The 27,128-nt window shown below is 36.5% G+C and overlaps 6 protein-coding genes across 6 annotated transcripts; 3 read left to right on the plus strand and 3 right to left on the minus strand.

Moving 5' to 3' along the window:
- Positions 1–351: 351 nt before the first annotated feature.
- Positions 352–908, plus strand: LOC113723834 (uncharacterized). The gene is made up of 2 exons (XM_027246803.2): positions 352–670; positions 736–908. The coding sequence occupies exons 1-2, from the start codon at positions 352–354 to the stop codon at positions 906–908; spliced, it is 492 nt and encodes a 163-aa protein (XP_027102604.2).
- A 1,119-nt stretch (positions 909–2,027) lies between these two features.
- Positions 2,028–6,372, minus strand: LOC113725708 (receptor-like protein kinase FERONIA). Its single transcript, XM_027249029.2, has one exon. The coding sequence runs from the start codon at positions 6,050–6,052 to the stop codon at positions 2,285–2,287; it is 3,768 nt and encodes a 1,255-aa protein (XP_027104830.1). The 5' UTR covers positions 6,053–6,372; the 3' UTR covers positions 2,028–2,284.
- Positions 6,373–6,479: 107 nt separating this feature from the next.
- On the minus strand, positions 6,480–11,769 carry LOC113725710 (receptor-like protein kinase FERONIA). Its single transcript, XM_027249032.2, has 7 exons — positions 11,752–11,769; positions 8,834–11,666; positions 7,879–8,018; positions 7,588–7,801; positions 7,240–7,459; positions 6,999–7,146; positions 6,480–6,899 (listed from the first exon to the last, which is right to left on the minus strand). The coding sequence occupies exons 2-7, from the start codon at positions 11,448–11,450 to the stop codon at positions 6,585–6,587; spliced, it is 3,654 nt and encodes a 1,217-aa protein (XP_027104833.2). The 5' UTR covers positions 11,451–11,666; positions 11,752–11,769; the 3' UTR covers positions 6,480–6,584.
- Positions 11,770–14,751: 2,982 nt separating this feature from the next.
- On the minus strand, positions 14,752–16,544 carry LOC113723837 (uncharacterized). The gene is made up of 2 exons (XM_027246805.1): positions 15,339–16,544; positions 14,752–14,931 (listed from the first exon to the last, which is right to left on the minus strand). The coding sequence occupies exons 1-2, from the start codon at positions 16,542–16,544 to the stop codon at positions 14,752–14,754; spliced, it is 1,386 nt and encodes a 461-aa protein (XP_027102606.1).
- Positions 16,545–16,622: 78 nt separating this feature from the next.
- Positions 16,623–22,252, plus strand: LOC113723838 (uncharacterized). The gene is made up of 3 exons (XM_027246806.1): positions 16,623–16,707; positions 16,865–16,965; positions 21,365–22,252. The coding sequence occupies exons 1-3, from the start codon at positions 16,623–16,625 to the stop codon at positions 22,250–22,252; spliced, it is 1,074 nt and encodes a 357-aa protein (XP_027102607.1).
- Positions 21,005–24,234, plus strand: LOC113723839 (uncharacterized). The gene is made up of 6 exons (XM_027246807.2): positions 21,005–22,448; positions 23,187–23,282; positions 23,381–23,428; positions 23,597–23,626; positions 23,741–23,851; positions 23,951–24,234. Exons 2-6 carry the CDS (start codon positions 23,206–23,208, stop codon positions 24,144–24,146), a joined length of 462 nt encoding a protein of 153 aa, XP_027102608.1. The 5' UTR covers positions 21,005–22,448; positions 23,187–23,205; the 3' UTR covers positions 24,147–24,234.
- Positions 24,235–27,128: the final 2,894 nt, after the last annotated feature.

Below are 27,128 nucleotides of genomic sequence, written 5' to 3' on the forward strand. Positions count from 1 at the left end.
AGATGCATTTCTAGGTAATTAGGACTCTAAATTCATGAATCCATGCACAAAATTAACGCCTATTTTATCTTCTTTTTTTTTTTTTGAGTTTCAATTGCTCATTTAGAATTCTCTTGTTTAACGCTTCAGCAATGGTAATTTTAGTTTACTAACAGGGAAGGGACAACGCCAGCCACAGCCACTTGCCACTAGTAGAATTTACCGTGAGCATGTCTGCCTACTGATTTCATTCAATTTGTCCGACCATTGAACAAGTTTCGGTGCTGTTTTTTGTTGTCTAACCAACTGATATAGGCTAGGAGGAGGAGGAGGAGGAAGAGGAGGAGGAGGAACTGAGAGCAGAATAGCCAGATGATGAAATCAGTTGATGGGCTCGCCTCTTTCTTACCCCCGCTAACACTAACCCCATCCTCCACTTTCTCCTCCTCGAAACCATCTTTTATTATGCCCTCTTCTTCTACTACTGTTGTTCCCTTTAATTTCCGCAACTACTTTCCCCTAAAATCCCACAGCCCACAATTTAATCTCCGCAAGAAATTCTTGCTTTTGGTCCGGGCGTCTGATGACAACAAAAGTAATAACGGGGAAGACAGTAGCAATCCATTGAGCAAGGAAGGGCTCAAAGATGATAATAATACTAACAGCAACGGAATCTATGGTGATAATGGCGGTGAGAAGGGGACGAACGGGGGCCGGGATTGAATCTGAAATGGGTTGATCTGCTGTTGAACCCAGACCCGGATAACGTGGTGGCGGTCGGATTGACTGGGGTGTTGGCCTGGGCAAGCGTGCAGGTGCTGTGGCAGCTGTTTGTGATTTCAATAGCAATCTTGCTGGCAGCTCTCAAGTACTCCTTCATTGCAGCCCTCCTCATCTTCATCCTCATTACCCTCCTTCAGCACTACTAACTAGTACCCCTTCTTCTCAACGATTTTTCATTTCTTGCTTCAGCTTTCTACATACTTTTTTTGTGCATACAAGGTGTTTGGCCAGATGTAATTGTGAGATGTCTTTTGCAATGTTGTAGTTGATCTTTTGTTTTCTGTTTTTTTTTGTCTAATGTACGGGGATTATAGTTTATGGTGATTAGTAAGTACAAATCTACAGTAATCAGATAGAGCAACTTCCGATTCCTTTTTGATCATTCCAGTTAATGGAGTACATATTACTAACCATTTTGCGGTCTTGAGTACCATATCAAGTTAGTTGATTGTCTTTCTTGACAGTTTATCAGAAAACGCAAGAAAAGATGCTCCATTTCTTCATCAAGAAGTCCAAAAGCGTGGGATCTTTAGCACTTACAGGCATCTGGAAATCAAAAAAATGTTATAAATGCGGAAACGTAGTCCTTAAAAACATATTAAATCATCTAGCAGCTGTTTTCCAAATGCATAATAGGAGACCTTAGATTTGATTATGTTGGTCATATAGAGCGTCATCTAGACCAGAAGTAGATATACCAAAATGCAACTTGCCTTGCTTCAAAAGATGTATATATAACGTTCAACATCTAAAGATTTTGCTAGCAGATGCTGAGGCACTAGTTAGTAAAACCTATTTTGTAGCTAATTTTACCTTTTTGAATGTGTGCAGTCACATTTACTGGTTTCATTCGATTTATACACTTTCGCAACTTAGTTTCATTTGTCCAAACTAGTGTTCACTAGAGAGGCATTAGAGTAAACCCTTAGAATAATAATATGGATAGAGATGAGACAAAGTAAGAGTAGAAACTTGGTTTAAGGAAATAGAATAGAATTTGATTGATTTGATTAGTCAGGCGAAAGTTCTGCTTTAGAAATTTCTTTTTGTGCCTAATTTTGTACTGAGTCAATGTTCAATTGAACTATGAGCCCTTCCAAGCAAAGTATCATCTCAAGTCAGTTGGCTCATTGGAGTTCTGTTTAACAGTAGCACTAATAATATCAAATTATGCAAGTCTACTAGCCTTCTTTTAAAGGAATACAAGAAAGCTGTGTTTGGATTCGAGACAAATAACCATTGTATCATAGCACTCCACATCTTCATTTTGTTTAGTTAGCAAACAACTTATTTTTAAACATAGCTGATAGCACACCACATGTATGATTGAAGTTTACAAATCACAAAAAAAAAAAAAAAAAAAATCGGCCCAAATAGTTGAACCGTGGCTCTAATTGGTAATCTGTGACACTAAAATGGAAAATCTACAACAATCAGCTAGGCATCAACAACTAACAACTTGCATGAAATTGCCTCGTCTAGAATTTGCAAGCGCGAGTGAGGTGATGGTGGTTTAAACACTTCAATTGTCCGCAAGATTTGATATTGATATATCATGGTAAATATCCTCCAGATTGAAACCATCATCACAGCCTTTTCCCTTAAAATCTTGCTTCATAGCTTCTGCTTGCTCTTGCAACTTCAATGCGGACTCTAATTTCTTGATAACATCATCCATCGGTGGCCGTTCAGTTTCGCAGACCAGCAAGCAGCTAAAGGCAACCCTCAGAAATTCAGCAAAACATGCTGCTGCAATTTCCCTTTTGGAATTGAAGTCAAGAATCTGATGAAGCTTCTTGGTTTTGATGTTATTTTTGACCCAATGTTTAAGGTACCTGTCACCGTTATCGTGATCTAGCTCAGAATCTATTGGTCTTCGACAACATAGAACTTCCAGCAACAACAAACCAAATGAGCACACATCAGATTTTTCAAATGATTGTGAATCAGTGGTCTTGGAGTCAGGAGACAAATACTCCACGCCTGTTGCTTGAACTTTGGTTGAGGGCTTAGCAAGCTGATGCACATGGCTTACTTTGTACAAGCCGATTAGAGAAATCTTTGGATTCCCGTCCTCGTCCAAGAGTATGTTTGCCGCCCTCAAGTCGTGATGGATGGTAGCTTGCCCCAGACTCCCATGCAGGTGACCTAGCCCTTGTGCTACACCGAGGCAAATGCGGAGTTTGCACTTCCATGGAAGAACATTTCTGGTTCCATAGAGATGTTTGTCGAGGCTGATGGAGCCAATATGATCATAGACGATGAATATCTTATTCTCATCTTCATGGTAACAATACCCAATCAAAGACAGCAAGTTGGGGTGTCTCAATCGTGATAGTCTCTCAATCTCACGGCATAGTTCTAAAACCTCCCGACCAAATATTTCAAAATGAAACTGGTAAATGGAAACTGTCATCTTTAGTTGCTGGATAAATCCAATGCAAAATTTCCATGATCCATTATTTGTGATAGCAAAGCCATCAACGAGATTGTCAGTGGCTGCTCGGATGTCTTCAATTGAAAAGCGAGGACCAGAATCACTTGGTGGAACCAAATCATTTGGTGAGACTAATTCTGTTGTCTTCATTGCCTTCCCTCTATGCCGAGCTGCTTTCCATGGCCACCCGCTCCAAGTTGGTTTTCCTCTAACTGGAAAGGCAAGATTCTGGCTGTGCTTACTTTTGGTTTCTTCATTTGGAGGAGCCATGGCACTCAACTCATCTATTTGGGCTACTGGACACTGGATGTCGTCTTGCAATTGGGCTACCTTACTCTGATTACGCTCCTCATCTGTATGAGCCACCTCGCTCTTGACAAACTTTATTGACTCGGGAGTTCCAATCTGCGAAGACTGGCCAACTAAAGGAGCTGAATTTCTTAATGAAAATATGGTGCTATCCTGCTGCTCCAATGCAGACTCGAGGTTTGCAACCACTTGAGCCATTGTAGGTCGTTTCTTGGGCTGATGCTGCAAGCAGTTTTCCACAGATTTCACAAATTCTCTTAAGCTGTTGGATGGTATTTTCCCCCGTAAACTTGTGTCAACAATCCTATCAACTTCCCCTTCTGCAATGCAGTCTCTGAAGCATGATAGCAAACTCCGTGGTTCCTCTGGATTTCTGGAGTCCACTGCAGGTCTCCCGCTTAAAGCAACCAACATCACAATGCCAAAGGCATAGACATCTGTTTTTCTAGTCAAATTTTGAGTCATGAAATAATCTGGATCCAAGTAACCAAAAGTTCCTTTTATTTTTGTGCTAACATAGCTCCTTGATTGGGTAAACTTTTCCAATTTGGATAGACCAAAGTCTGAAATCTTGGCCACGAGATTCTCATCCAACAGGATGTTTGTGTCCTTGACATCACGGTGTATGACTCCATATTCAGAGCCCGTGTGAAGATAGTCAAGTCCACGAGCAGCACCAATGCAGATTCTAAGCCTTTGCTCCCAACGGAGTGGAACACAGTCCTTCCCGTTTCTGGCAGCTTTATAAAGATTGTCCGCAAGTGTGCCACTAGACATGTAGTCGTATACAAGGATCATCTCCTTGCGTTCATTGCAGTAGCCTATCAAAGAGACGAGATGTATGTGGTGGAGCTTGGAAAGTGTTTCAACTTCTGCCCAAAACTCACGAGCCCCTTGCCTGGAATTTGGATTCAACCTCTTTATGGCAACAGTCTTTGAAATTCCAGGAATGGATCCTTTGTATACACTACCAAATCCCCCCTTTCCAATAAAAAATGCATCGCTAAAGTTTTGGGTTACTGCCATGATCTCAGCAAGTGAAAATCGACGACAAGATGATTCATCTTGGGCTGACAGACTGTTTTTCTCTTCAATGAAGCTCTGTTCCCAACTTTCCTTCAAGTTATAGAGTATTATGCTTAGCAAGATAATTATGATTGTCATACCTGTTGAAACAGCATTGCTCTGGCCAAAAGCTGAGAACAAGTTTGGAATCTTCAGGTTCCAAATTTTGGACGCTCGTCTTGGAAATAAAGGATTTGGAGTCGCAAGACTGTTGTCAGGATTGCTCAACTTGAAGACCTCTAGTCCATTAAGGAGTCCAAAAACCAACTCATCCACTGATTGTAGGGAAATCAAGAGATCATAATTCCTGACTTCTTTCTCTCCTTTCACCATCACCAAATAGTCCCTGTATACTGGGATATCAGTGCCGCCACTCCATCTGATCAAGTCAGCCTTATTCTCAGCTATGTGATTATTTATGTGGATGGTGAATTCCCTTTGCCTGCTTTCTGTCATACCAGCATCGAAGTCACAGAAATGAAGCCTGACTAAGTAGCCAAAGCCCAGATCTATAGGTATTTTCCATGTAAACTTGTACATCTCATTTCCTCTTATACCTCTTCCAATTTTCCAAGCAGTGTGGTAAAGCCTTGGTGGAGCAACAAATGCTGGCATGTTTGTGTACTTAATCCTGTTAGTCAGATGACTGACTCGATGAACTCCGGATTCCTGCAAGTATTTAGAATCCTCACTCCATCTTCGAAACATGCCAAAATCTTCTATTGGCGAGATAGAGCCCCCTCCAATATTCAACCTTTGAACCACTTCAAGTGCAGTGCTGTTTTCGATAATATAGAACCGATTGTTCAGACCAACCATGCGGGCACCTAACTCACCATCAGACGTGTAATAGAGACCGGCCGGTATGGAAATGATCTCGATTCCATTGACGAAAGCGTGTACTTTCTTTAACTTGCTGCTCTTAGAGGGAGAGAAAGTTGCGTTCAATTTTGCATTTACTTCTACATTCAAACAAAATTCCTTGACAACATATTTTTCACCAGAACCATCAGCAGTAAGTGAAGCACTGAAGTCCCTTAGGAGGGTGAAAGGACCAGCTTTTACAGTGAAAAGGTCCAGAGACTTTTCAAAACCGCGGTAAGAAGCAGGGTAAAAGTGCAGGCGCAAGAATATCTGACCTGGGGTGACCCGAAAGGTGTACTGGAATGGAGTTGCAGAAATTCTTGAAGTTCTGTACGGAACACCGTCGACGGAGGATAATTTGTTGACAGCAATTGAGCTCCTTGTTCTGCCTTTTGGTTGCAGTGAAGACATCAATTCTGAGCCTGTATCTCCGATCCATTCACGGCCATCAAGTGCAGTTGAGTTGCCAATAGAGCCACAGTCAACAGCAACATCGCCCAAGTAATGCGGCTCTGCTGGGGGATTTCCGGCACTAAAAAGGGCGACCATAGACTGATCAGGACGGAGTAAGATGCATGAAAATAGAATGACTACTAGAAGTGGCTTCAGATACATGATGGTTTCTTGATGGACGGAAACAGGCAAGAATTGTCGCTTTCTTTTTCTTGGGCAACTAATTGGCCGTGCAATCCAATCCAGGTGGTGGTGGTGGTTTTGCCGAGAATAAACCGTGGATGGAAAAGCTAGCTGCTATTCTCAGCGTCTTGGATTGGATTGGATGTCTTGTTTGGTTACATTTTCCTTTGGTTTAGACTAATTAATTAACAGGAAACTCTACCACCATCAGGCATCAACCAAACAAGAGCAGCCGCTAGTGCCATCGTAGACTCACGGGCTGGCTGTCGTTGACTTCAAAGTCGCCGATTTATATATATATATATATATATATATATATATATATATATATATAACCGCAGGAAGCTATAAAAAGGAAAAGTGAAAATTTTTAGAATCTTAACAAATATCCATCGAGAATACCATGGGAAGTCAACTAACTTTTGCTTTAATTTGAATGTGGAAAATATTAAAAACATCTATGATAGATTTTGTTCGACAACTGGGAAACCAGAAGTTATTATTCATGGCCCTATCTTCCTTCGATGTCTGTTAAACTGAAATCATTATCAGAACTCGGTATAATAGTAGTCTTCTGGAGAGATGAGCTTCTGGATAGACCCCGTGCTGTAATATAAGACGGAACCTTAGGCCGAGGAAGCTCTGCAATTTCATAGTCATTAAGCATTGAAAGAACAGCAGAGACATTCGGCCTATCTCCTGGAGAGACTTGCGCACACAATAAACCAACATGTACATATCTCAATATCTCCGTTTCAGTGGGTGGAACAAGCAATGCTGGATCAACCAAATTCATTGGTTTATTTTCATTCCACAGCTTCCAGGCCTGCAAATGTTGTGAAAGTATTGAATGTGATATATAATAAATAGAAGAGGAACTGGACTTCTTCAAGAGAAAATTCACAACCAACCCAATTAAACTTACACATTCTATTAAGTAATGCCATTCCTCGCCAACAAGCCGCCAATTTTTCTTTCCGCTTACAATCTCCAGTAACAAGACTCCATAGCTGTAGATATCTGTCTTTTCAGAAAATTTTCCCTGCTCCAAATATTCTGGGGCCAAATATCGGCTGCATCACAGCATGTAAGGATAAAGAGGCAGAAATTTATTTTTTTTCCAAGAAAAGCGTTTGAATGAGAAGGAATTAATAATGTCTGCTTACAGTGTCCCTCTAATCGTACTGCTTCCTAGATATGCGGCTAGGCTGAAATTTGATATTTTTGGATTCAGCCCATTATCTAAGAGGACGTGACTTGCAGTCAGATCTCTATGAATAATCCTCTGTCCTGAGTTCCCCCGGTGAAGGTAAAGGAGGGCTCTGCCAATCCCTTGGATGATGATTGCACGTCTGCTCCAATCAAGTACATCTTGTTCTTTTGAATCTGACAAAGAGTCACAGTGACTTATAGTGCCATACCTATTCAAACTAATTCTCTGAACTTAATAATTATGCGAATAAAAGAGAATAAAGACAAAAAAAATGAATAAATAAACTTGTTTTCAAACGCACCAAATAAATAGGCCTCCAGGCTTTTATTTGGCATGTACTCATAAACTAGCATTTTTTCTTCCTCTCTTTCAGCACAGCATCCGAGCAGTCTAACAATATTTGGATGTTGCAGTTTAGAAGCAACTGCAACTACATTCTTAAACTCTCCGAGTACTAGAGTACGATGGTTTGAAATTCTTTTCACTGCAATCTCCTGACCATTTGATAGAATTCCCTGCAGATACAGTTTAATATGATTGGTATTCAGTTTCCCGTACACAATACACGCAGTTCCTGAGTAATTTGTAGTACCTTGTAGACTCGGCCACAACCACCTTGCCCTATCATATTCCCTGAATGAAAATGATCTGTTGCATTAGCCAGTGCCTTGTAACTGTAAAGCGGCAGCACTTCAGCAAGTGATGATGACATTTCACCCTTTTGCTTTTTCCCTGATTTGATTATGAACGAAATCTATGTGAGTTAAAGTTCTCATAAGAATGCCCTCCTTTAATAGTGAGTGCCATCGTCTCAAAATTACAGGATGAATTTAAATGAGATGCTTAGTAACAACTGACTTATTTAACATCGTTGTTCTTGAAAGCTAGCTCACCTTTTTTCTCCATCCTTATTAGTACATTAATATCATTAAAAGCATAAAAATGCTACTACCAGTTCTACAAGAATGCAAAAGTTAAGTGCATGATTTGCATAACCTTTTATAGTTAAAAGTACTAACGAATAACAAATGTCAAACCGTAACATTTATCAATGCAAAATTCAACAGATCACATCATATAAGCACACGTGCTGAACGCTTCAGCAGAAAATTACGCTACAAATCTGAATGGAACTTTAAGACTTCTAACCATAATAAGAATGCTGAGCTGTGTTCGGCTTGCCAAAGTTCTAATCAAGTACATTGAATGGACATTGGTCGAAATCATGGTTTATGTGCAAGAATCAAGAATGTAGGCAGGATATCAGTCAAAATCATGGTTTATGTATAAGAATGTGGTTAGTTGCTTCAAACTCATATTATGTGTGATTTACTAATCAAAAAGAATGCATATGTGAACATGGGATACTGAATAGATATGGAGTTTTAACACTTGTCTATGATAGTAAGACCATGAAATGAGAAAGCTAGGACTAGATTGTTCATCAAATGTCTAGCTAGGTCTACGTTTATTTGGTTGTTCATCAATTAAGGTGTGAGAACCAGAATTATGTTGTAATACCAAACCTTCTCTGTTCATAGGCTTACCTCTATTAAGCACTGCTTTCCATGGCCAGCCCCATAACAATTTTCGGGCTGGAGGATAGCCTTGTCCTCTAGTCGGTGAGCCAAGAAGTTCGGCTGATGTACTTGTGATTCCGTCCGTCTGTGGAGATTTGGCACTCTCCTCAAGTACTTGCAGTGACTCGAGAGTTCCTTCCCGGAAAGGCTGGCCAACTACTCTGGCGCTTGAAGCAGAAATCATAGTGCTCTCCTGCTGCTGCAATGCCTGCTCGAGACTCGCCAACACTTGAGCCATTGTAGGTCTTTTCTTGGGCTGGTGGTGCAAGCAGTTTTCAATAGATTTCACAAATTCTTTTAAACTGTTTGATGAGAACTTCCCCTGTAGACTAGGATCAACAATTCTATCCACGTTTTCTTCTGCAATACATTCACGGAAATATGATACAAGATTGTGCTGTTCTTCTGGAGTTCCATTGTCCACTGCAGGCCTCCCTGCCAAAACTACCAACAAGACAACCCCAAAGGCATACACATCACTCTTTCTCGTCAATCTATGAGTTGCAATATAGTCTGGATCACAAAATCCAGGAGTGCCTTTAACTTTTGTGCTAACATAGCTCTTCGATTGGGTTAACCTTTCAAGTTTGGACAGTCCGAAATCGGAAATCTTTGCCACAAAATTCTCGTCCAACAGAATGTTTGAATCCTTCACATCGCGGTGTATGACTCCATATTCAGTGCCATTGTGGAGGTATTCCAGTCCACGAGCAGCACCAATGCAGATTCTAAGCCTTTGCTCCCAACTAAGAGGAGCAATATCATTTCCCTTTCTGCTCATTTTGTAGAGATTATCAGCAAGTGTGCCACGAGGGATATACTCATAAACTAGGATCATCTCCTGGCTCTCATTGCAATAGCCGATCAAAGAGACAAGATGAATGTGCCGGAGCTTGGAAAGTGTTTCAATTTCAGTCCAAAACTCATGAGCTCCTTGTCGGGAGCTCCAATGCAATCTTTTCAAGGCAACAATTTCTTGAATGGCAGGGATGTAAGCTTTATACACTTTGCCAAATCCCCCCCTTCCAATAACAAATGCATCGCTAAAGTTTTGTGTTGCCAAAACTATCTCAGCGAGTGAGAAGCAACGACAAGCCGGCTCAGTTGTGGCTGCCACTGTGTCATTTTTCAGGCAAAATTTTGCTTCCCAAATTCTTGTCAAGTGGTACACTAGGACATTGACTAAAATAACGAGGAGTGTCATACCAGTCGTGACAACATTGCTATGGCCAAAAGCTAAAAACATGTTTCTAATCTTCACGCCTGAAGGGGTACAAACTGTCATTGGAGTTGCAGGATTTGAAATTGCTAGACTGTTGTCGAGGTTGCTCAACTTGAAGATCTCTAGTCCATTAAGGAGTCCAAAAACTAATTCATTAGCTGATTGCAGGGCAATCAAGAGATCACAACTGCTACCACCTTGGTCACCTTTCATTTTGACCATGTAATCCCTGTATACTGGAACCCCATGGCCGCCACTCCATCTAATCACATCAGCCTTTGTCTCTGCTATCTGATTATTTATAAGGAGACTGAATTCCCTTAACTCACGCTGTGCCATTTCATCATCAAGATCACAGAAGTGAAGCCTTATTAAGTATCCAAAGCCCAATTCTACGGGTATTTTCCATGTAAAGTTATATATCTGGTCTCCTTTCAAGTTTCCTCCGGTTTTCCAAGAGGTCTGGTAAAGTTTTGCCGGGGCAACAAATGCTGGCATGTTTGTAGTATATTTAATCCTAAGTGCTGGATGATGGACTCGATGAGCTCCGGATTCTACCAGGTACTTAGTGTCCTCATTCCATCTTCGAAACATTCCAAAATCTTCTGCCGATGACACAGAGCTCCCTCCAGTGTTCAACCTCTGTATGACTTCAAGTGCAGTGCTATTGTCAATACTAAAGAATCGATTTTTCTGACCAACTATAGGGGCTCCTGAGTCACGATCAGAGGTGTAATAAAGTCCAGCTGGCATTGAAATGATCTCAATGCCATTTACAAAAGCATGTGTACTTTTTGACTTGCTATTCAGATTCAGAGAAGGAGAAAAAGTTATGTTCAATTTTGTATTTTCTTCTACATTCAGACAGAACTCCTTAATAAGGTACTTGACACCTGAAGTTTCAGCAGTAATTGAGGCACTGAAATCCCTGAGGAGGGTAAAAGGGCCAGCTTTGACAGTGAAAGAATCTATAGAATTTTCAAAACCGCGATATGAGGCAGGGTAAAGATGTAGGCGAATGAATTTCTGACCTGGACTGACTTCAAATGAATAGCCGAATTCAGTTGCAGAGACTCTTGAAGTCTTGTACGGAACAGGGTCAATTGGGAATGGCTTTTCAGCTGCAGTTGAGATTCTTGATTTGCCAGACAGGAACTTTAAGGGGGCATCTCCAATCCATTCACGGCCATCAAGTGCGGTTGAGTTGCCATTAAAGCCACAGTTAATAGCAGCATCGCTTATGTAATGCACAGCAGCTGCTGGAGGATTAGCACTCCTCATGAAAGCTATAAAATGGTGATGACAGAGCAAGAAGACGAACGACATAAACAAACTAGCAACCAAAACTAGTTTAAGATGCATAGCTTCTCGTGGTTGATCAATAGCTCTCCTTTCACTATTTTTGGTATCTGTCCAGATGATGATTTCGCTGAGAGTAAAAAGGAAATCTTGCTGCCATGGTGGCTTTTCCAATTTCTTCTTGGTTGATTATTCTACAGCAGTCAAGACTTCATTGGGAAATTTTAGCACAATTGGCCAGTCGCAGGATCCATTAATGCTTGCATAGACTCAGTTGACCTGAAGTTCAATGATGAAGAACATCATAAACACAAAAATATTACTAGAAAGGTAAAGTGAGACAAAATGTAATAATAGACGTTACAGAAGAAAGATATTGAATTCTGAACAATGTTAGTCAATGTGACTATTGGAAATTTCCTTGGTGTGTGTGTATGTTCCTTGTATTCTACTAGTCTTTTGAAAGTTAAATGGAAGAGACTCAGCCCATTAAAATATTTACTTCTGAGATTTGATCATATTACCAATCAATTCCTATAATTTGTCCAAATAACGGTCTCACCCTTTGAATGATCAATTATTTAACAAAAACTCCCTTAATGCCGAAAATGCCCTTTTTGAGGCCATATTGCATTAAAAAAAGAACATATTTTTATTTATTAACCTTCAAGTAATCCAAAAAAATAGAAAAAATATTTTGCTTATTATTTTATAAAAATCATATCTTTGCTTCCATAAATAGTTTTGAATCAATAATTATTTTAAATCTTAAAAATGAATACTAAAAATTAGATAAATTGAAAGAAAAATAAAAAAGAAGCAATTATTTTAAATCCTCAAGTATGGTTCGAATTTGTGGTTCAAAGCATGTTGCGGAGAGCACAAGGCATGTTTTCCTCAATTTGAACCATACTCCAGGAATTAAAATAATTTCTTTTTTTTCTTTCAATTTATCTAATTTTTAATATTCATTTTTAAGATTTAAAATAATTATTGATTCAAAACTATTTATGGAAGCAAAGTTATGGTTTTTATAAAATAATAAGCAAAAACTTTTTTCTATTTTTTTGGATTGCTTCAGGGTTAATAAAATAAAAATATGTTCTTTTTTTAATGCAACATGGCCTCAATAAGGGCATTTTCGACATTAAGGGGGTTTTGTTAAATGTTTGATCATTCAAAGGGTAAGACCGTTATTTGGACAAATTACAGGGATTGATTGGTAATATGATCAAATCTCAGGGGAGGTAAATGTAATTAACCCTTAAAATATAGGAGTTTAGACTATAGATCACGACTTATCACGACTTTTAAATTATTGACAGAGGTTTAAATTGATAGGGATTAAGGACATATATGTGCAGTTTGGATAGAAGAAGTGTAGAAATATTAGAGTAGAGCATAATACAGATTTGGAAGTTTCAAAGAAAAGATGAAGAAATGGTTAAACAAATAGAAAGTCTGACTTTCAAGTTCAAGAAAGAATTCCCACATGAATTAGAGATTGTATAACGACGTTTGTTAATTTTGAAATTATCTTTTATCTCAGTGATTTAGTACTTTACTACATAATTCCTTATGATTTAAAAATTCATATATAACCTTCTCATAGTTTAGGTTAAAATGTCACCCTTTAACTTTTCCATTAAAACTAACAGTCAATAATAAAAATTCAAAGTTAAACTATTAAATTAATAAATTCACCCTTTCACTATTTTGTTTCTTTTTTCCTTTTCTTTCTCTCTTTTTTTTTTTGGAAAAGAAAAGATGATTTTGAAAACTTATATTTTGACCTACAAATCTTAATTGTCTCCAAATACAAAAGTGATGAAAGGGAAATAATACAGCAATTTAGGAAAGGCTATTAGTAGGAAATCAAGAAGGAAATTATAAACTTGAGTTGCAGACGCATTTCTAGGTGATTAGGACTCTAAATTCATGAATCCATGCACAAAATTAACGCCTATTTTATCTTTTACTTTTTTTTGAGTTTCAATTGCTCATTTAGAATTCTCTTGATTAACGCTTCAGCAATGGTAATTTTAGTTTACTAACAGGGAAGGGTCAACGCCAGCCACAGCCACTTGGCATTAGTAGAATTTACCGTGAGCATGTCTGCCTACCGATTTCATTCAATTTGTCCGACCATTGAACAAGTTTCGGTGCTGTTTTTTGTTGTCTAACCAACTGATATAGGCTAGGAGGAGGAGGAGGAGGAACTGAGAGCAGAATAGCCAGATGATGAAATCAGTTGACGGGCTCGCCTCCTTCTTGCCCCCGCTAACACTAACCCCATCCTCCACTTTCTCCTCCTCCAAACCATCTTTTATTACGCCCTCTTCTTCTACTACTGTTGTTCCCTTTAATTTCCGCAACTACTTTCCCCTAAAATCCCACAGCCCACAATTTAATCTCCGCAAGAAATTCTTGCTTTTGGTCCGGGCGTCAGATGACAACAAAAGTAACAACGGGGAAGACAGTAGCAATCCATTGAGCAAGGAAGGGCTCAAAGATGATAATAATACTGACAGCAACGGAATCGATGGTGATAATGGCGGTGAGAATGGGGAGAACGGGAATGGGAATGGACGGGGGCCGGGATTGAATCTGAAATGGGTTGATCTGCTGTTGAACCCAGACCCGGATAACGTGGCGGCGGTTGGATTGACTGGGGTGTTAGCCTGGGCAAGCGTGCAGGTGCTGTGGCAGCTGTTTGTGATTTCAATAGCAATCTTGCTGGCAGCTCTCAAGTACTCCTTCATTGCAGCCCTCCTCATCTTCATCCTCATTACCCTCCTTTAGTACTACTATTATTGTACCCTTCTCCTCCTCCAGAAGTTTTCATTTCTCGCTTCAGCTTTTGTACTTCTTTTTGTGGATATAATAGATTGTTGATTAACGTATTTTGCAGATGTAATGTTGAAAAAACTGCCTTTTCTGTTCCCCTGTTCTTACTTAGACCAATGCGTATGTAAAAGATCTGAATGAACTTGCAAATGAATTGCCAATCCTGTAGTGGATTAAGATGTGTTGTACACTTGTACTAGTTGTATAAAGTAGGGTAATCAACCATATACAGATACGCTGCTACTAATTCTTTTGCAGTTTCGATCACTATATCAAGTTTAGTTAACCTTAATAAAGGTAGAATAGAACTATTGATAATGTGTCAGAAAAGACATGAAAATGAAACCAACGAGGCAAACAGAAAAATACTGCAGATGCAGGAAGCGATTTTGCGTTTGCATAACAGGAGAACTCAAATTATAACACTGGTCCTATAGAGGGTCATGCTACTCCGAGTTACATACCAAAAAGCCAGTATGCAACTTATTTCACATCAAAAAGGATATCTCTATGCAGTTCATTCTCCCAAGGTCAGTGATGCATTATCTTCCCCATGCCCTCTCCTTCCGAAAGTACCATAGCAGTTTGCTCTTGAAATGCCAGATAATGCACCCTTTAAGAAAAATATAAAACCCAAGGAGAACATTCTATTACCATAAAGCAAAGTTTTGGAAGCTGAAAGCGCCTTCACTGCACTCTGAAAAGAATCAGTTGTATTATCATCAAATATGGAATTCAATTGATACATTCTGTGCCTTGAAGTCGGTCTCCTTTGACATTTCTGCACCCATTAAAATGCACCGAAACACCTCCTGTCCACACTTACAACGACCAAGGCAGGAAATAATCATGAAGCTCTCGTCACTTCCACAGAATTGTAAAGAAAATGAGGAATCCCAAGTCGTTCTTGAATCTGGTTTATCTTGAAGGACTAGTTAGATAGAAGCTTCAAAGTGCTATCTTAACTACAAATTAGCAGCAACCTTTTGTAATTTCCTTGAGAATCACCATTGATTCTTGAACCTTGCTGTCCTCAATGACTAAATACAAAGTGTCGATATATCTTAATCATATAGCTACCCAAACCCTTTAGATTTTCCTGACAGAATTCATATAAGATCCCTGGATACTCGCTTCTAGCTTCTGGTGGAAAGAGTTCTCAAAATCAATAGGAGCTGTCCTAATTTTCGACAACCGCGAGGCAGCAAGAACCATATTCTCCCCATTTCCAACGTCAATTTCATGTAACTCCTCAAAAACCTCATGAAACTTAGTAACCACCCTCTCATAGAATGACTTGCTGGCAGGAATCACATTAATAATGAGAACACCACGCTGACAGATGATTTCTTTAGCGACCAAAAGAACAGACTTTCTGACAAAATCCAAAGGCGGTGCGCTAGTGCCCATTCTAGCATCACTTGAATCCAAATCAACCATAACCACATCAAACTTACTATCAACATCACCTTGTCCTTTTAATGCAAGCCTCTGCATCAATTCCATTCCATCACCAACGCATAAATGAACCGATTCACTATGTCTCAACCCAAAATACTTCTTCGCGACGCTTAAGACAACCTCATCTTCCTCCACACCCACAACGTCAAAACCTAATTGATCACTCAAAAATCTGAGCAAGGCCCCTCCTCCAACCCCCAAACACAGAGCTCTAGGCCTAATCCCGCATCGGATTTGCTCATCCAAATACGAACTAATCACCACCAGACCTGCCACCATTGGATTCAGATAAGGTTGGACCAATACTCCATTATCCACCGTAAACTCTACCCCCTCCAATTCATCACCCACGACACCCAGTTCACTGATCGGATGAATCCTGACCTGGCTTTGAATTAAATTCGGCATCCTCTTAAACCTCAACCTTCTTCTAAACTCCCTACCCTTGTTATTTTTGTTACTTTCCGATTCCAGCACAACATTTTCTATTAGCATTTCAGCTACACAAGGCCCAACACAAATTTCTAACACTAGACTACTTATCACCTCATCTTCGTAACTCAAGAAGGGTATTTCTGGAAAGCCATTGCTCCGGTCAAAGGCCGATTTGGGTGTCAAAGCCAGTAGCAGTGGCAATAGATTTTCTTCAATTGTTGTTGTTGTTGATGGGTTTTCGGTGGTTGTGGACAAGGGTGGAGCATTATAGGAGGTGGGGTGGGAGGGATTATTAATATCATTGTTGGAGATTAAAATCAGGCGGGAAAGATAGGGAAAGGAGAGGAGGAGCTGGAGGTGGCCGGTTTCGGTAGAGAACGTCCAGTCTTGTTCGCGTCTGGGTGGGACTAACATGGCCGCAACTCGAGGGGTAGTGCTTATGGGGGAGGGGGAGTCGAGGACGGCGATGCGGAGGAGAGAGGTGTGGAGAAGATGGCTGCAATGGGGAAGAGCGGGAAGGAAGAGTGGGTTGGGAAAAGTGAAGGTGATGTATCGAGAAGGGACTACGGTTTGGAAGGTGGTTGGGTCCAGCACAGACATTTTTGATGCAGAGAAACTTCCCAGACTTTAATCAGGCGGTCTTTGGGAGAATCTGGGTCCGTTCGCTAGAGAGAGAGAGAGAGAAAAGGCGGACTTCCTTTTTGCAGTTGGACCAATTTTCACTCCAACAACAGTTGATGAATTGTCATCCATGGATGTTGCTGCAGTATGTTTAGTAATCAAAGAAGAGGTGTGGAAAGTAAAGCATATGGCAAAGAAGCAGGCACGTGGAAAGGTAAAGAATATGTCAAAGAAACTGACATGTACGGATCAATAAGGGTTATTTTTATAAAAGTAAGTGGTGACCTATAACCGGGATTTGGAAATGTTGCGTACTGCAGAAGCTAAAAGTGTGTTGGGATGTCACGGAATTAACATAAATATAAAGGGCCTAAGAATAAAACATTTGTGAAGAAGTGTAAGCAGTACTAATTACTAAACAAAGCCATCCGGGCCACCGATTATGGGCATTACATCAACAAAATACTATCTATTTATTGCCATTTTACTCTGAATCATTATATTTATGTAAAATACATAAATATTTTGGATAGCACGGATATTCACACTAGCTATCCTTGTACTAAGTTTTATGAGCATTTTACTCTGAATCATTACATTTTGGATACTACTTTGATTAGAATTTAGTTTAAAGACATTCACGGGAGTTTGGACGCATCCAAAGAGCACCGATCGATGTATGTTCAAGCGTAAATTGAAATAAATATGCAACTTAAATTTTTTAAAAATAAATTACTACTGCATATCAGAAATTTACTTTTTGGAGAGCTGGTTTAGTTCATACTATTTTTCATAGTATTTTAAAAAATATAAGTACAACAAATTTTAAATTATACCTATAATAATGTATTATACGAATATATTATGAGTACTTACTAACTAAGGTACTAAGTTTTAATCATTGATAAAACATCTTATCGTTATTTCAAATAAACTTCCTAATATTAGTTTGAAATAAGTTTTAAAATAAAATAGTACATGCGTCCCATAAATCAATAAATCTTGATTATTAATCAAATTTGCTATGTTATCAGTAATAATTACTATTTATGTATAAAAACTTACTATTACTTGAATTAAACTTACTAAGGTATATTATGAGTGCTTACTAACTAAGGTACTAAGTTTTAATCATTAATAAAAACATCTTATCATTATTTCAAATAAGCTTTCTAATACTACTTTGAGATAAGGTTTTAATGTAAAAATTGTACATGCATTCCAAAAAATGGTAAATTTTGATCCTTAATCATTTTTATTGCCATGTTATTAGTAAGAATTACTATTGATGTATAAAAACTTACTGTTATTTGAACTAAACTTACTCTTTTAAAAGTAAGTTTGGGATATCAAGTAGTAATCTATTTATTTAAAAATTAAGTTTAATATTTATTCCAATTTACCTTTTGAGGTATAAAAGTTACTAATCTATTACACTTAACTTACTATTTTAGATAGAAAACTTACTTCCATAATTTTAGGTGTTATTTTATTTAGGCGAATATGTCCAACAATAAATCAAATGATCGCTAAAAGTGTAACAACGTGTTATATCAGATAAAAACTATTGCGCTATCATAACTATCGCTTAGTATCTATATCTAAATGTATTGCTGAGGGGGTTTTGGATAAGGAGCTTTCAAAATTATCAAAAGTCTGAATGCTATTTTAATAGAATTTTACATTTTTTAATTAAAAAATATTTATCTCTTAACTAATCATGTAACCGGCCCTACAAATCCTATAATCATACTTATTTTTTTTCCACATTTCCCTTGTGTTTTTTCCACTACCCCATAAAATTCAAACTCCTAAACTTTAACTAACGGATAATAACCACCCCTGTAAAATGATATCTGCAAATTTCAATTCACATCTCACATTTATTACTGACACTTACCATATCACTTAGAGTAATAACTAACCGTTAATTTAAGAAATTCGCAACTACGAAAGCCAAATATCCAAAATTTAGGAGCCTGTTTAAATTATAATTTTCACAATTCAACGTATCTTATTGTCATAATATATTTTACTCTCACAATCATTCACAAATTATAAAGGCATTAAAAATAAATAATTTTTTTAAAAAAAATTAATTCAAAGGTAGTTAATTCACACACACACAGATATATACATACATATATATATTCTCATAATGCATATATATATATATATATATAAGATTATCAAATCGAATGCATAATATTGGTAAGTATTTCATTTTAAAATAAAAAAACATGAAATTACATTTATTTCTATCCATATATCATTCATTTTCTAATGTAAATTATTATTATTATTTTAAGATCCATCTTTTGCAAAAACACAATTCTTGAATGATTTACAGTTTTTGTGATATTTTGAACTATTGTTAGACAAATCTTAAATTTGAATTATGTTGGTATAATTTTTTTAACTTTTTTCAAATTAAAATGATATAATTTTTTAATTTATTTTAATAATGTAAGTACCGTGCGTAGCACGGATATTCACACTAGTTGTCCTTGTATGATCAAGCCTGAGAGTTTGAGTATGTTTTGGTTGAATGTTATAATTCAAAATTTGGGGTTTGGAGGGAATAGGTTATATCCATTGTAATCAAAACTCAAACAAAAGTGGGGATAAGCCTGGTTGTCACAACGAACCATATAAAGTGGATTTTTTTTTATTTATTTGCAGAATGCTACCTTATTTTTTCATGCATCAGAATGGATTGATTACAAGTTGCATTTGCTTGCCTTTTGCTAGAATTTTGGCTAATTAACAAATTATACTAATTGTAGAATAGTAAGTTTGTAATCATTTTCAATTTTTGAATATTTTGAAAGTTTGGATAACAATAACAACAAATCTTTCTAGTTACATGTAGAATATCACTTGTTTCTATATCACAATTTTTATAACTTAAAACCTATGAATATAATAAGATAAAATTATTATTTTATAATACGATAAAATTTTATTATTTTCTAAGGTTATGTGAAAGGTCAAAATATTTTCACAAAATATTTTAAAATATATAAGTACAAAAGAATATCAAATTATACATATAATCATGCATTATACAAGTATGTTACAAGTACTTACTAACTAATGTACTAAATCATTTATAGAATATTTTTATTGTTATTTCAAATAAGCCTCCTAGTATTCATTCGGTATAAGTCATAAAGGATTGAGTAATTTGAGTAAGTTGCTTCTGTGTTAATTTTGACTGTGGTTAACAAACTCAATAATTTAGTCCGTCTAACTTAGGTTAATGGGAAAATGGGTCACAATTGACTGGAATAAAATTGTAATAAACCCATTTTTCAATAAAAAAAATAAACTCTTTATGACTTTTCTCTATTATAAGAACAGAGTACCTATTTTTTTTAAATAATTATTTATCAGATAAAATAAAAATAAACCCATTTTTCAATAAAATCCTAATTTTTTATGTCTTTCCTCTATTATAAGAACCGTGTACCCATTTTGCCATAAACAAATTTATTTATCGGATAAAAAAAATTTATTTATCGAAAAAATAAAAATGAACCCGTTTCTCAATAAAACATCAGCTCTTTATGGCTTCCCTCCCTTATACGAAAAGAGTATCCATTTTGCCATAAACAAATTTGTTTATCGAATAAAATAAAAATAAACTCTTTTTTAAATAAAAAATCAGTTCTTTATGAATTTCCTCCATTATAAAAATATGGTACCCATTTTTCTAAAAAAAAATATTATTTATCGAATAAAATAAAAATGAACCCGTTTTTCAATAAAACACAAGCTCTTTATAGTTTTCATCTATTATAAGAACAGAGTACCCATTTTTCATAAATAAATTTATTTATCGGATGAAAAAATAAATATATTTTTCAATAAAACACCAGTTTTTTATGATTTTCCTCCCTTCACTACAACAAAAAAGGGTATTAGTGACAACAACTTTATGAAGAAGTAGAAAGCTTGACGCTCTTAAGAGGCTTATAGCAAGGAAAATGACAATACCTCACAAGAAATTGGAGCCATCATATACTCTGCGAGGGTAAGGACTTTTCTTGCTTAAAATTCTCGCCAAAAGGAGAGCGGGAAAGCTTCCCTCCAAATACTGATTCTAGAGGGCCAAAGTTTCTATGTTATTGGTGAGAAATCATGGGTGCTTTTTTGTGAAAATTTCAAAATTTTGCTCCCTTCCAATTTTTGGTAGAGCCGCGCATTGAAAATTTTTTAACCATTCCCGGCACAGCACTTGTCAAGCCTAGCACCACATGAATTTCAAGCCTTCCACACTTGCAAGGCTACTTTCCCAAATATTGTTCTCAGATCAGAGCGCTCGAAAGTTCAATTGCAACCTCCCCTGCACCTTTCCCCTTCTATCTCTCTTTCCCTCTCTATCAATTTTCAGTTTCCAATAGACATATGGTTCCCTCTTCCTCTCTAGCATCCAGATCTGAATTTATACAATCATGGACACACTTTAAAGACCCTTCCGATGCAATGGCAGACTTCAAGGAAAAGCGATGGTGTAGGTTTTTTAATATGTTATTTTAGAAAATGGGTCCGTGATCCCGATTTTGTTAGGAATTGTTGGGGTATGTAGATTGTTAATTTTGATTGCCAAGCTTTCATTTGAGCGATCAGCTTCTAAAAGGTCAGAGAGGCTGTTGAGTCTGGTATTTGGGGTTCTTGGGTTTTTCTGGGGCCTCGCGATTGTTTTGGAGATGGTTCCCGGTTGGGGTCTTGATTTTGATTTTGAATCGTTGGACGGATTTGGGAAGTTCTTTATTGCTGTTCTAGTGGGCTGCATTGTGGGTCTCTTTTACATCCCAGCTACGAGGAATGCTCGTGCCTTTTGGCTTGGAACTGATCAGATTCGTTCTAATTTGTCCATAATTTCCTGTGGATGGTTTGGAAGAATGCTTCTTTATGGCAATTACTTGTTAGTTGTATTCACTTCCACGCTTTGGGTTGGCCCATTTACTGAACTCCTCGTCTGCGAGAAATCTGATGGAATCAAAGGGCTTCATTCCAATGGTAGGAACAAATATACTGAGGAGTTGATAGATAGATTGGGCATGTTGCGATCAGATTTCTACAAGTTCAGGGTTTGGTGCATGTTCAGTTCTGGTATTTTGCAAATTTTGTCTTTGCGGCCAAATGTGCAGATGTTTTTAAATGAAGCGGTACTGTGTTGGTACCAGAGATTGCATGCCAGTAAGGTCCCTGACTTGGATTATAGCAGGGCAAAAGTTTTCTTGCACAACCATTACATGTTTCTTGTAGTTCTGCAGTTCTTTGCGCCTGCTGCGATTGCACTTCTCCTTCTTGGATTATCCCATATTGATGTTAACTTGCTGGCAGATTTCAAGTTGCCATGTAATCTACTGCCTTGCTCTGCTTTGGTCAAAGAAATGGCCTTGTTTCTGGCTTGGTGGATAACTTTTGTTTGGGCTATATTTACGTCAGTGAGCCTTACTCTTTATAGGCGTGGTTTCCTGTTCGTTTCTTGACAATCCCTGCTCTTCATTGGTGTGCTTTGTGTCTGTTCCTTGAGGACAGAGTTGATAGTTTTCTGGTTTCATATGCAGCCATGTGATTGGTCGACTAAGGAGAGTTTGTAGCAACAATTGTTATATGAAAACCATGGCCCTCTCATTCTGCGTTGACTAGTTACAATTTTCCAATGAGCATTAACATTTCTAACAGGTTTTATTCATAATCTTACTTATATTTAGATTGAGGACAGCTTTGTAGAAACATGTATTGTATTCAAACCATGGCCTTGTCATTCTGCATTGATGAATTGCAATTTTCTGGCAAGCTGTAACATTTTTCACAGGTTTTATTTGCAACATTCTTCATAATGCCAGTTTGTATTTTATTTCACTCCGCTTGGGTAATTCAATGAGGCAAGACATCTTTGACAATGCATAATTTTCTTAAATAATTTAGGATTGAAAATTTGCTTGCTTCTGATATTCTTCTTCATGTTAATGTTCAAGTGATAACTAATTATGGTTGATTTGGGGTTATGATCTCGGCATTGTGAGGGTAAATTTTTTATAGTCCTACTATGGTAATGCTTTAGTAAGCTAGAGGTTCTTGAATCTGATCCTTATCTGACTTACAGTAATATATTTACGTAATGTTTGTTAATGGCAACATGGGCTTAGAAGTAGGTTTTTCAACTGTTTTAGCTTTAAGAAGTTGACTGGTGAGTGGAAGAAACAATTATTCTTAGCTGTGTTGAAGTCATTAAAGGGAAATGTAGAGTGTTGGCCTTTGAATAATGTACCATTACAGGTTAAAGTACCTCTTTTTTTTTTTTTCTCTTCTTCTGGTTATTTTCATCTCTGTTTTGTCAATTGCCTTTTTCTTGCATTTTTTGTCAATTTAACAATCGCAAGAAAAACTCTATTTGACAATATATTGGTATCTCTTCAGGTGAAATCTGGAACTCTATATGACAATGTATTGGTATCTGATGATCTTGAATATGCTAAGAAGTTGGCTGAAGAGACATGGGGCAAGCATAAGGATGTATGTGGAATTTTTTTTCCCCAAGCGATGCACAAAAAATAAAAAGGTTTAAATTACTTTCGTCTGCTTGTTGACATATGAAAATGTTCATGTTGTAGGCTGAAAAAGTTGCTTTTGATGAGGCAGAAAAGAAGAGAGAGGAAGAGGTACTTTTCATTAATTCTCCTCTGTTGCATGATGTCTTGAGTACATTTGAATTCCATTCCTGTATAGTTTGGACTTTGGACTTCCTTTATACTGCATTATTTGAACAGTGATCATTTGATTATGAAGAGACAACTTATATCTCAAACTCCTGTCTGATTTTGTTTCAGGAAGCAAAGGATGACCCAGTCGATTCTGATGTAAGTTCCTGACTAAAATGTTGTTCTCAAAAGAGACTCTTTTTGCTCCAAATTTTACCTGTGATATGTTCTTATTATGTGCACTTTCTTAATGGGAAAAGCTTGTTCTTTTAGGCTGAGGAAGGCGATGATGATGATGCTGCTGATGAAGCAGATAGTGATGATGCAGACGCCAAATCAGAAACAAAGGAAGATGTTACTGCCGCAGCTGAGGAAAATGTTAAAGTAAGGGCTTTGTCTGATCCTTCAGTGCTGAGTTAACCACGATGATTTGTTATCAGAAATTTCAATTGTTTTAACTCTCTTACTTCCACCCTTTTGCAGGACGAGCTGTAGGAAAATACTTGTGAGTGCTGTGGTTGGCCCAACATGCTGCTGCGAAGAAGAGCTTTGTTGGCAATTGAGCTCTCGACATTTTTCATTTTTCTTTTGGCTTTTAGCTGTAGAATTGCTGTTTAGGGAAAAAAGATATTGGCTTTTGGCTTTTGGCTTTGAGTATCATTGTGCTTTGTACCGTTGAAAAATGATTGAAAAAAAAAAGTAGCAACTACAGTCTCAAAGCTGCTTTTGGCAACTTTCTTGCAAGAAAATCATTTAGTTGCATTTGATCATCTTTGGTAAGGGGTCGATGGTTTCTAATTAAAGAAGTTACTTGTTCATGACAAAATGGGTACTCTTTTCTTATAATGGAAAAAAGTCATAAAGAGTTGGTGTTTTATTGAAAAATGAGTTTATTTTTATTTTATCCGATAAATAAATTCCTTTTTACTTTCAAAATGGGTACTCTGTTTTTATGATGGAGGAAAATCATAAAGACCTGGTGTTTTATTGAAAAAATGGATTTATTTTTATTTTATCTGATAAATAAATTTGTTTATGGAAAAATGGGTGCTCTGTTCTTAAAATGGAGGAAAGTCATAAAGAGCCAGTCTTTTATTGAAAAATGGGTTTATTTTTATTTTATCCGATAAATAAATTTATTTGTGAAAAAATGGGTACTCTGCTCTTATAATGGAGAAAAGTCATAAAGAGTTGGTCTTTTATTAAAAAATAGATTTATTTATATTTTATCTGATAAATAAATTTATTTATGAGAAAATGGGTACTCTGTTCTTATAATGGAGGAAAACCATAAAGAGCTGGTCTTTTATTAGAAAATAAATTTATTTTTATTTTATTCGATAAATAAATTTAGTTATAAAAAAATGGGTACCATGTTCTAATAATGGAGGAAAATCATAAATAGCTGGTCTTTTATGGGAAAGTGATACTTTACACAAAGTGACCGCAATTTGGTTTATGAAATAATCCCAAATAAAAATTTAGAATGAATTTATTTGTTTTGAAAGTTGTATAACGGTCGTTAAAACTCCAGAGATTGGCAAAAAAATTTTGGGGTTGCATAAAAGCAGAGCGAAGAAGGAGAAGAATTGAGCCTTTTGTCCGTTGCAATTGTTCCATTAAAAATGGCTCTATTCGATTTTACCCATTTTTTGTTGGGTAAAATCGTTGGTTCTAACGATCAATTCTTCATTTCCCGTCAATTGTTCTTAATTGGCCAAAATTACGAAATTTTGAGGATGCTATATGTTTGGGGTGAAACTTTGAGGATGAAAAGTGCATTTTTTCCTATAAAATATTTAATCAAATGTTATTTCTTGTCTTAATTTTTGTTATGACTATATTACATATTTATTAAATAGATATACCTTTATAATTAAAGTTAATATTTGATATTTTAGGATGCCATATATTTAAATAGATGAAAATTATTTTGAATATAACATATTAAAATAATTTTATTTGTCAATCATTTTGGCCCCCCCTCCAAGGAAAAAATCTTGATTTCGTCATTGCTTAGGAAGAAATTGGGGTCTATTGCTAATAAAAGATTGTGAAAATTTACTTTTATATCCTAATTATTTGAAAAAATCTAATGAACAAATTTTGCAAAAAAAAAAAAACCTTGTTTCTTACCAACAAATTAAGTAACTAATAAAATCACCTGTAATGTTGTTTTAACATATTTAATTTATGTTAAATACAAATTTTACCAGTTTCTCTTTCATAAAAATATAAGTATTACACCTTTTCAATTTTAGTTACAAACATTTATTTATTTTACATAAATGTAGTGATTCAGAATAAAATACCCATAAATAGCTAGTATTTTGTTAATATAATGCAAAAAATCCATAAAGAGCTGGTATGTTATGGGCGCAATCTTTTTTACTTTCACATATTTAAATTTTGTTAAATACAAAATCTACCAGTTTCCCTTTCGTAAAAATATAAGTATAATACTTTTTCAATTTTAGTTACAAACATTTATGTATTTTACATAAATATAATGATTCAGAGTAAAATACCCATAAATAGTTAGTATTTTGTTGATGTAATGCAAAAAACTCATAAAGAGCTGGTATGTTATGGGCAAAAACTTTTTACTTTCACATATTTAAAATTTGTTTAATATAAAATTTACTAGTTTCCCTTTCGTAAAAATATTAGTGTAACACTTTTTCAATTTTAGTTACAAATATTTATGTATTTTATATAAATGTAATGATTCAGAATAAAATACCCGTAAATAGCTAGTGTTTTGTTGATGTAATGCAAAAAAAAAAAAAAATTATAAAGAATAGGTATGTTATGGGCAATATATTTTTTACTTTCATAAAAATCAGTTTATGTTAAATACAGGACAACCAAGCATGGCTGTGTTTAGTACTGCTTACCCTTTCTCTTCGGTGTTTTATTTCTAGACCCATTATATATATGTTAATTCCGTGACACCCCAGTACATTTTCAGCTTCTGCCATACACAACATTTCCAAACCGGCCCGTGCCTGTTATAGGTCACCATTTGCTTTTGTAAACATATTCCTTTCATCATCCGTACATGTCAGTTTCTTTGACATATTCTTTACCTTTCCACGTGCCTGTTTCTTTGCCATATAATTTACTTTCCACACCTGTCTTTGAAATATGTGAATACACTACAGAATTTACCTCATATTCAGCAACAGGCAGATACTTCTTTCTCGTTTTTCAGTTTCAGATGTGAAAGATTTGACAAGCCATGTTATGGTAATTCGTTGGCGTCCCCTAACTCAGGCTAGACCCGGTAATAAATTTGACAAACCGAAATTAGAAATTTTTGCAGTGTTTAGCGTTTGATCTCTAGCCGGGACATTTACTGAAGTAATGATCTTAGGGTGGCGTTTTATGTACCGTGAATGACACGCTTCAATTATTGCCGATGATCCGTCCCAACAATAAGTGTGACAAAGGCATGCCGCCACTCGTGGTCACAATAGAGCCTGGATCCCAAAAATAATAATAACAGAGTGTATTTAGATAGCTCAAATTTGTTAAATAATATTTTAAATAACACTTTATCTAAATAAGTAAATAATCATATGAAATAAAGCACTTCGATAAAATCCCATACCTACAACTATTGAATTTCATTTGCCTTTTTTCTTATTTTAGATGAAAA

This window comes from Coffea arabica, chromosome 2c, assembly GCF_036785885.1.
Source record: "Coffea arabica cultivar ET-39 chromosome 2c, Coffea Arabica ET-39 HiFi, whole genome shotgun sequence".
Lineage (NCBI taxonomy): Eukaryota > Viridiplantae > Streptophyta > Magnoliopsida > Gentianales > Rubiaceae > Coffea > Coffea arabica.

Bases quoted from the DNA above. Each gene is read 5' to 3' on its own strand.
- LOC113723834 (XM_027246803.2), top strand. From the start codon at position 352: ATGATGAAATCAGTTGATGGGCTCGCCTCTTTCTTACCCCCGCTAACA. The intron at 671-735 runs GTGAGAAGGGGA...TGTTGAACCCAG, and splicing joins AATCTATGGTGATAATGGCG to ACCCGGATAACGTGGTGGCG.
- LOC113725708 (XM_027249029.2), bottom strand. From the start codon at position 6,052: ATGTATCTGAAGCCACTTCTAGTAGTCATTCTATTTTCATGCATCTTA.
- LOC113725710 (XM_027249032.2), bottom strand. From the start codon at position 11,450: ATGCATCTTAAACTAGTTTTGGTTGCTAGTTTGTTTATGTCGTTCGTC. The intron at 7,460-7,587 runs GTGCGTTTGAAA...ACTCTTTGTCAG, and splicing joins CCTGGAGGCCTATTTATTTG to ATTCAAAAGAACAAGATGTA. The intron at 7,147-7,239 runs GTAAGCAGACAT...GCTGTGATGCAG, and splicing joins AGTACGATTAGAGGGACACT to CCGATATTTGGCCCCAGAAT.
- LOC113723837 (XM_027246805.1), bottom strand. From the start codon at position 16,544: ATGTTAGTCCCACCCAGACGCGAACAAGACTGGACGTTCTCTACCGAA. The intron at 14,932-15,338 runs GTCAGGAAAATC...GATTCTTTTCAG, and splicing joins AGGGATCTTATATGAATTCT to AGTGCAGTGAAGGCGCTTTC.
- LOC113723838 (XM_027246806.1), top strand. From the start codon at position 16,623: ATGGCTGCAATGGGGAAGAGCGGGAAGGAAGAGTGGGTTGGGAAAAGT. The intron at 16,708-16,864 runs GTGGTTGGGTCC...CTCCAACAACAG, and splicing joins AAGGGACTACGGTTTGGAAG to TTGATGAATTGTCATCCATG. The intron at 16,966-21,364 runs GTAAAGAATATG...TTGATTGCCAAG, and splicing joins AGAAGCAGGCACGTGGAAAG to CTTTCATTTGAGCGATCAGC.
- LOC113723839 (XM_027246807.2), top strand. From the start codon at position 23,206: ATGACAATGTATTGGTATCTGATGATCTTGAATATGCTAAGAAGTTGG. The intron at 23,429-23,596 runs GTACTTTTCATT...ATTTTGTTTCAG, and splicing joins AAAAGAAGAGAGAGGAAGAG to GAAGCAAAGGATGACCCAGT. The intron at 23,852-23,950 runs GTAAGGGCTTTG...ACCCTTTTGCAG, and splicing joins CAGCTGAGGAAAATGTTAAA to GACGAGCTGTAGGAAAATAC.